The 8,722-nt window shown below is 34.2% G+C and overlaps 1 protein-coding gene across 3 annotated transcripts in view; it reads left to right on the top strand.

The window, feature by feature from the left end:
• Window positions 1-8,722, top strand: part of FSTL5 (follistatin like 5) — a 786,036-nt gene that overhangs the window by 74,635 nt on the left and 702,679 nt on the right. For 2 of the 3 annotated variants that reach the window (XM_024126650.1, XM_024126649.1), the window contains exon 2: window positions 7,093-7,123. In XM_024126650.1, the coding sequence (XP_023982418.1) occupies window positions 7,093-7,123 (31 nt within the window). Of the gene's footprint in view, window positions 1-7,089; window positions 7,124-8,722 lie in introns of all 3 variants that reach the window. The other variant, XM_024126648.1, reaches the window with a different exon arrangement.

Below are 8,722 nucleotides of genomic sequence, written 5' to 3'. Positions count from 1 at the left end.
TGTCCCCTGAATCGGCAGGCGGACTCTCAACCACTGCACCACCAGGGAAGCCCCATGTGGAATATTTTTAAAAAGTCAATTTCATAGAAACAAAGAATAGAATGATGGTTGCAAGTGTTGAGGGGAAGGGAAATGGGGTGATGCAGGTCAAAGGGTACAAATTTAAAAGAAGTCATAAGAAGTTACAAGAAGAATAAGTTTGAGGGTCTAAGCTTACAGTACATTGACTATAATAATAACAACCCCGTATTGTATACAGTGGTCTCTCCATATCTGCAGATGTGGAGCCCATGGATATGGAGGGCCAACTCTACTATGCCATATTATATAAGGAACTTGAGCACCCTTGGATTCTGGTATCCTTGGAGGTCCTGAACCCAATCCCTGCAGATACCAACTAATGACTGTACATGAAAGTTGCTGAGAGATCTTAAACATTCTTACCACACCCAAAAAGAATTAACCATGTAATATGATGAATGTGTTAATTATCTTGATTTTGGTAATCATTCCACACTGTGTGTGTTTTTGAAAATATTTATAATACCATAAGTTTGTATACCTTAAATATATACAATTATTTTTGTCAATTATTCCTCAATAAAGTTGAAAAAAGTAAACAATTGTAAACATAATGCCATAGGTCTCACTTACCTTTTGGTGAAAATCAAGCTGATATTACAATAGCTGTTACCACCTACCTGGCTAAGCATGAATGAAAATCCTATCAAATATTCTTCTACCTTTTCTAGGAAGATCCCCCTTGGGCAGCTCATCTTTTTATAAGGGCAGTTTAACTCAGGTTTGGGCTCAGGTCTCATGTAATCATATTTGCTTGAAAATACTTCTGTACATGTCATGGTCATCACCCCCTTGAGAACTTCATGAGCTTACAGTTTGAAAATGCAAGTAGGGGAAGCTAGACTGTGACTTTTGGTCACCTCAGATGAGATAATATATGTAAACGACTTAAAAGTTGCTTGCCACCTAGTAAAACTGGTATGAGGGTTTTAATCTCCCAGCTTCTCCCCCTCCTCCTCCTATTCCTCCTCTTCCTCTCCATCTCCTTCTTCTCCTCCTACTAATTCTCCTTCTTCTACTTGCATTCCTCAAGCCTCAATCTTCTTTTCATTGACACTTGCAAATGGTCTCTCTGCCTATTGGGAGTCAACTGGTGTGTTGATGCTTAGACTCCATGCTACTGACCACTGTTCTTATCTTCCTCAAAACGCCCCATGGTTACCTGTGCCAAGAGTATCTCATATTAGTTTGGGGTTATCTGGGATACCTGGCTATAAGTATTTATAATTTCTTCATTGCAGGATATAGTTTATTGACAAAGTATATTCTCAGTAATAAATGGTAGTTGTTAATTGGCAGTCTTTCTAAGTTTTATATTGCTATCCATCAATCCTATAACAAGTTCTCTATCTTGTTTCCTTAAAATCCCATAAAAATATCAAATATAATATGAACCTACAATAAGAAGCAACTACAATTTTTTTAACTTTCTGTTTTATATTGGAGTATAGTTGATTTACAATGTTATGTTAGTTTCAGGTGTACAGCAAAGTGATTCAGTTATATATATATATTCTTTGACTTCGGAATTAATGACATCGCAACAAAAAATTAAGCCAAAAGAGAAACAGCTGTAGATTGACAGTCTATAGCTTTTATAGCTTGTACTTTGAATGTCTATATAGAGCTAGATCTCTCTCTCTCATATATATATATATATGGGAAGGAAGAAACAAGATAAATTATTCTTGAAGTTGTCATAGCCAGATATTTAGTTTTAGTGTTTGATCATAAGACATACATTTTTATAATATAGCCATCATTAGATATTAATAAATGTCATACCAAAATCCAAATACTAGATAAGAAACATTCTTAATAATATCTTCTAGAGTGATAACTTTCTGCCCATTTAAATTCTTCACAGGTTGCTGTGCATTGATGTTATTTGGCTATATTTTAGTTTGCTTAGATGTTTTAGGACCACCACATCGCATTTTAAAAATTACTGCTTCCAACTTGACTTAATTTTACCCTGGCTTAGCTATGTTCCACTCATTATGTTGTATTTTGTTTAATATTTAAGAAATGATATCTTACAATCATGTATTTCTCCTGAATCCATACTTCTGTTCAGATTGTCTTTGCTAATCTTTTACATACTGTCTGAAAGGATCTGTTTGCCCATTTCTACTATTGAGCTGGATTTCATGTAGTCTATTTATGTAATAAAGGTAGCACTTTGGGATTCTTCCAAGAAATGGTGTGGTATGAAGTTAAACATGAATCGTTTGCTTTGATTTAGCTTTGATACGTAGCCAAATATATATTTCTTATTTTAAGACAAGACCACTTTGTCAGAAAACCTTTTGGGAGAGCATTAAAATTGAGATATACCAAAAGATTGGCACTTCTTCTATTATGGACAAGACCTAAGTTTTCATAACGTAAGAATGGTTCTCAAAAGTATCATGCAGACAGGGTAAAAAATTTTTCTGACCTCTTAAGACTTATTGCATAATTAAATAATTATAGTTTTCTTCTTAACATTTCCTCATTTAAAAATAAACATTTAAAATATAAAGTGATAGTTTGTAAAATAAAATTGTGGATAATACATATTGCTTAGTGAGCAATGTAATATTTTAGTGATAGAAACAAATTGGAACAGTTATTACTTTGAAAATCCTAAATTATACCTATATGTGTATACACACACACACACACACACACACACACTCTGACAGGGTTCTAATACAAGTTTAGGAATAAATGAGGTAGTTTATCCCTTTTTCCTTCCTACATTACAAGTCTGTTCCTATTCTTCCCAGTCCATAAAATTAAATTAATAATTAATTTATCTTCTGTAAATGCAAGCTTCTTAAACATTTACCATTTGTAAAATTTTTAAGGATATTTCATTGGTAATTTATAATTACATACAATTATACAAATAGAGAATTGAGTGTTAAGAAAATAATAAAATAAAATACAATATCGGTGAGTGCTAAGCCCATTTGACTATAGTTAAAATAAGTCACTATATATTTATGATGGCAAAACTCAGTTAGGATTTCAAAAACACCAAGCTGTTTTACTCAATTAACTTCACAAAAACCAGCGCATTTAAAATCTACGCTATCTCCACAAATTTCTGACAAGCCATCCTACTTCACCACTCAGCAGACTTTCCTTCTATTACATAAAGAAAATAAATCATCAAAGATTGAACATGTTTAATTCATCATATCAAACCTACAAAACTCCTGCATTTATAACCATTCCTTCCTATGCCCGCCGGTTACATTAGAGGAACTGGTTGTCCTTCTAACTAAATTTTGTCCCTACTTATGTTCTGTATCACATCTACTTTTTCCAATAACCTTATAAAGTTAGTCTAATCATCTCTCCCTTTTATCTTAATCCTCTCCATTTCTACTATGTATCTCCTATCATTTAGACTTTCTCAGTTCTCACTTATGTAAATAATATATTATAAATTTATACAAAATAAAACAAAAAGACAAGTGAGCAAAACCAACACTATACCTCCGTGGACCTCCCTTCACTCTTCAGCTACACACCATCCTAGACCTTTCTTTCCCAGCTGTGTTTCTCTCATTCCATTTTTACCACTTCATATATTTCTCAATTACCCTCTCCTTCAATGAATAACTTCAGTTTTACTTCCAAGCCCAAGCACCATCAAAAATGTGCTTTCTTTTAAATCAGTGATTCCATATATGTCAGTTCATCTGAAGGGCATTGCCTTAGATCTGATTTTACTAGAGCAGTCATAATAATTCTATACTATTGAAAATTTCCCATTTACGTAGTATATTCCCTAGTATTCCATGATTCCATGCTCTCCTCTTTGTTCTCCTATAATTTGTCTATCCTTCCATTCTCTTTTGTTGGCTAATTCGACTTTATATTTTTCTTATATTGTTTACAATATTCAGTTCTAGATCATTCAACTCTATTATATGTTCTCCAGATGCAGTACTGATGATTTATACATAGGCTGGTGATTTCTAAATTTATGCAACTTGTTAAAATATCTCCCATAAGTTCCAGGTATTTTGACCATCATCCTACTTTGCATCCTCAGAGTGATATTCAAAGTAAAATCAGAGTCAAATAATCAAACCCATGAAAATGTCAGGCTCTTTATTCTTAAGAGACAGAGAAGGATTATTTTAAGTGTCTAAACAACAAGGAAGATGGAGAGATGAAGATGAGAAAGATGATCAAAGAAGTCAGGGAAGATCAGAAGTTTAGTTTTAGACATGATAGGTAAGCTGTTATTAGATAATCAAGTAGAGATGTCAAAAATAAAGCTGAGTCCTCAAGTCCGTTCTCTACTTCTGCGTCTTTATTCCTGTCCTGCCCCTAGGTTCTTCATAAACATTTTTTTTTCTTTTTAGATTCCACAGGGAGGGGGAAGGGTAAGCTGGGATGAAGTGAGAGAGTGGCATGGACTTATATACACTACCAAGTGTAAAATGGATAGCTAGTGGGAAGCAGCTGCATAGCACAGGGAGATCAGCTCAGTGCTTTGTGACCACCTAGAGGGGTGGGATAGGGAGGGTGGGAGGGAGACAGAAGAGTGAGGGGATATGGGGATATATGTATACATACAGCTGATTCACTTTGTTATACAGCAGAAGCTGGCACACCATTGTAAAGCAATTATACTCCAGTAAAGATGTTAAAAAAATAAATAAGTAAAGCCGAATCTTTGAATCTGAAGTACAATGTCGAGGATTAGCTAGTGATATAAATTTGAGAGTCCTTAGGAAAAGTATGGCACTTAAGGCCAGAAGAGTAGAAAAGATCGCCAAAGGAATGAGGTGTATAGAAGAAAGATAAGGCTCAGTGTCTAGGAAACTAGTAGTTAGAAATTGAGGAGACAAGAAGGAATCCGTACAGGAGATAGAACAGGGGTAGCCAGACAAGAGAAAAATGAACAAAGCGGGACACTACCAGAAGGCAAGCTAAGAAGGGATAAAAGTGTTTCTTATTTGGCCATCTTCCTTATCTTAGAGGTAATGCCATTCTTCTACTGGCTTAGATACTTGAGATCACCCTTTTATGCACTGTATCTCACACCCAACACTTATTCTATCAACAAACCTTTCCAGCTCTAACTGATATTCCAGCTCCACTGGCACCACACCTTTCTGAGCCATTATCACCTCCTACCAGGATTCCTGCAATACCTTCCCTACTGGTCCCTCTAATTTTGTCCTTCCCTTGTTCAAACTAGTCTCAATAGCCAGAATGATTCTACTGAAATGTAACTCAGATAATGTTAGTCCTCTGAGAAGAAACTCTCAATGTTTTTTTCAGCTCTCTCAGTGCAAAAACCAAAGAGATAACCAGGGACCGCAGTGCTAGTCTCTCTGCCCCTGTTGCCTCCTTGATTGAACTGCCTACAAAACTCCCCTCACTCAGCCTGCCCTGTTACACAGGTCTCCTTGGTATTTTTGACAATGCCAAGACCTCCTGTATCTCCGGAAGTTTGCAGTTGTTTTTCTCTCCTAAAACATGTTTTCCCCAGTTATATCATCTCATCTCACTCAGAATTTTATTCAAAAATTATTTAACATTATACACCTGTGTAAAATTGCAGTCATTCACTACAAAATAACTCCTTTTAAGGTATATCTTTTTCTAAATATAATTTATTACCATTTATCTAATAACTAGGTTCCAAAAGGACATAATTTTTTGTTGGTTTTTTCATCCTTCATAGTCTTATCACTTGGAGCAGTGTCTGGCACATAGAAGTGATCTATGCAAATTTGTTGAAAGAATGAATGATTAAATGAATGAGAAAATGCCAAAAGGTGAGGAGAGAGAGAGATACAGATTTTTCTCTTCCTCAGTACTCGGAAAATTTAAACCAGCTTGACCTAAAATTATGAAAAAATAATGTACTTTTAAAGCAAGTAATTTATATTTATTTATATAATATACATAAATTTGTATTTCATATTTAAATTTTAGTTTAAATGAACAACAAATACTCTAAATTAAAAATACATCAGAACTGAAAAAAATCAATTAATTAACAAAGGACAGTACATAATTTAATCACAAAGCCTGGATGTGTTAGAATAAGAGACAGAGTACAAAGTTTTAGTCTAATAGAATTATACATAGGGTTGGCTGTTTCAGTAAATATACATTTGTCAATATGCATTTTTATTATCATAATCTGACTCCGAGGTGAGTGCTTGCTGCAAAATAAATTCTTTATATTTTTTAATGTGTTTATAAATTTTACCAAAATTTATTGGCATTCATACAATTATGCAGTTCTCTGTGTATGTGTGAGACATTTTGTTAGAAACATATTTCAAAATTATTGTTAGTATGATACCCTGAAACTTTTAGACAGAGTAAACTGTGCTTGAATATGAATCGAGAAGTTATAGAGTGCACAATTTCTACTTAAAAACTTGAAAGCAAACTAATTCTTCTGGGGTTGCCTGGTAACTAATAAGGAGTATGTCAAATTGAAAGGCAGGTCTGACTGAAGCAACCTTGAATAAATAATAGGATTGTTGTCAACTTTAGCCTCAGAGAAGCGAGACAGGGGCGAATTCTAAGCTAAACTGAAGGAAAGACTGTTGAAACATCTCGTGTTTTTTTTTTATTTTAGTGAATTATCCAGTTTGCCCTTAAACCTTTTTTCTCACCAAAATTTTGTAATTAACATAGAGACATTGAAAGCAAATTCTGAAGACGTCATTGGAATTAAACGGAATGAACCAAGACCTTTTTAGGGCATAATAATTTATTATTTATTAGGCATTTATTTATAAATCCATATTCTTATAATGTATTGGTTTCTTAGAAAAATTTATGTCCACTAAGAATGATTACTGCTTTGATAAAAGATTTAATATAAGTATTTTTAAAGTTGAGAATTGTGTTATGGTAACTCCTGGGTATATGTACAAGAAAATATTTTGACAAGTCTTTAGTTATAGTGATACTTTATATCAGCCTGTTGGTAAAATACTTACAAATTTTGAACTATTTTTGTTTTATTTCCAGCAGGAAAAAAGTCAAGAACGTTCAAGAATCAAAGGTAAGGAGTGACTATTTTACAATCATAGTTTTATACATTTGTGTAAGTATAGGAGAAGGAAAAAAAAAGACGATGCTACTTTGAAATTATAGTTAAACGTGAGAAAACAATGGGACTTCAAAATCTTCAACATGATTTTAAAACCATTGTGAACCCTTTGGGAATCCCCAAGGCCATTGAAGATTCTCTATCAAGATTTCCTTTCTTCAGTAGTGCTTTTGGAAACTTTGACACAATTTTCTGTTTATTCCGAGTTGTTCTCATTGAATTCCTCCACCAACCATTGTCCATGGACTTGAGGACTCAGGGAAGGGGAAGGGTCAGCTGGGACGAAGTGAGAGAGTGGCATGGACATATATGCACTACCAAACGTAAAATAGATAGCTAGTGGGAAGCAGCCGCATAGCACAGGGAGATCAGCTGGGTGCTTTGTGACCACCTAGAGGGGTGGGGTAGGGAGGGTGGGAGGGAGACGCAAGAGGGAGGAGATATGGGGATATATGTGTATGTATGTATAGCTGATTCACTTTGTTATAAAGCAGAAACTAACACACGATTATAAAGCAATTATACTCCAACAAAGATGTTTAAAAATAAATAAACTAGAAGGAAGAAAATTTAAAATAAAATAGTTGGTGTTCTGTCACATCTATGATTTAGCAGATGAACCTTTTCAAAATATGTTTTGTAGAGACTGAACTATTTAGTCACTGCTATCTCACTTTATATTCTCTGAAAAAGCAAGAAAATATGTATTTATATATTAAAAGTTGGTGATAGCTTTTTGTATGGCATAGTCAATCCTAGTCAGACATAGGAAGGTTCTTTACACCATAAAGACAATCTTAAGTTTTGAAATGCACTCACTGAGATAATAAATTACCCTAAGTAGATTGTAATCCTTCAATAAACTGTTTCCTTGAGTGTGTGCTCCTGATAATCATAATGATAGAACTTCACAGATTTTTCCAGGGTTAATCCTTCTGGTCTCTCCATTCTTATTCTATGTTTTGGGCATCCTTACCCACCTGTCCCTTCCCCAAGGTGTAGTAGTCCCAAGGCTGACAATGGAGCAAAGCACAATTGCCTTGTTTTGTTTTGTTTTAATTTATTTTATTGAAGTATAGTTGATTGACTATGTTGTGTTAATTTCTGCTGTACAGCAAAGTGATTCAGTTTTATACAAATACATATATATATGTATATATATATATATATATACACGTTCTTTTTCATTTTCTTTTCCATATAGTTTATCACAGGATATTGAGTATATTTCCCTGTGCTACACTTTAGGACCTTGTTGTTTATCTATTTTGTGTGTAGTAGTTTCCATCTGCTAGTCCCAAATTCCTAATTTATCCCTTTGCCCACCCCCTCTCCCCCTTGGCAACCACAAGTCTGTTCTCTGTGAGCCTGTTTCTGTTTTGTAGATGAGTTTATTTGTGTTATATTTTAGATTCTACATATAAGTGATGTCATATGGTATTTGTCTTTCTCTATCTGACTTACTTCACTTAGCATGATAATCTCCAGGTCCATCCATGTTGCTGCAAATTGCATTATTCTTTTTATGGCTGAGTAATATTCCATTTTATA

The sequence above is a fragment of the Physeter macrocephalus genome, chromosome 7 (assembly GCF_002837175.3).
Source record: "Physeter macrocephalus isolate SW-GA chromosome 7, ASM283717v5, whole genome shotgun sequence".
Taxonomy (NCBI): Eukaryota; Metazoa; Chordata; class Mammalia; order Artiodactyla; family Physeteridae; genus Physeter; species Physeter macrocephalus.
This window is presented reverse-complemented; position numbering and strand designations above follow the sequence as displayed.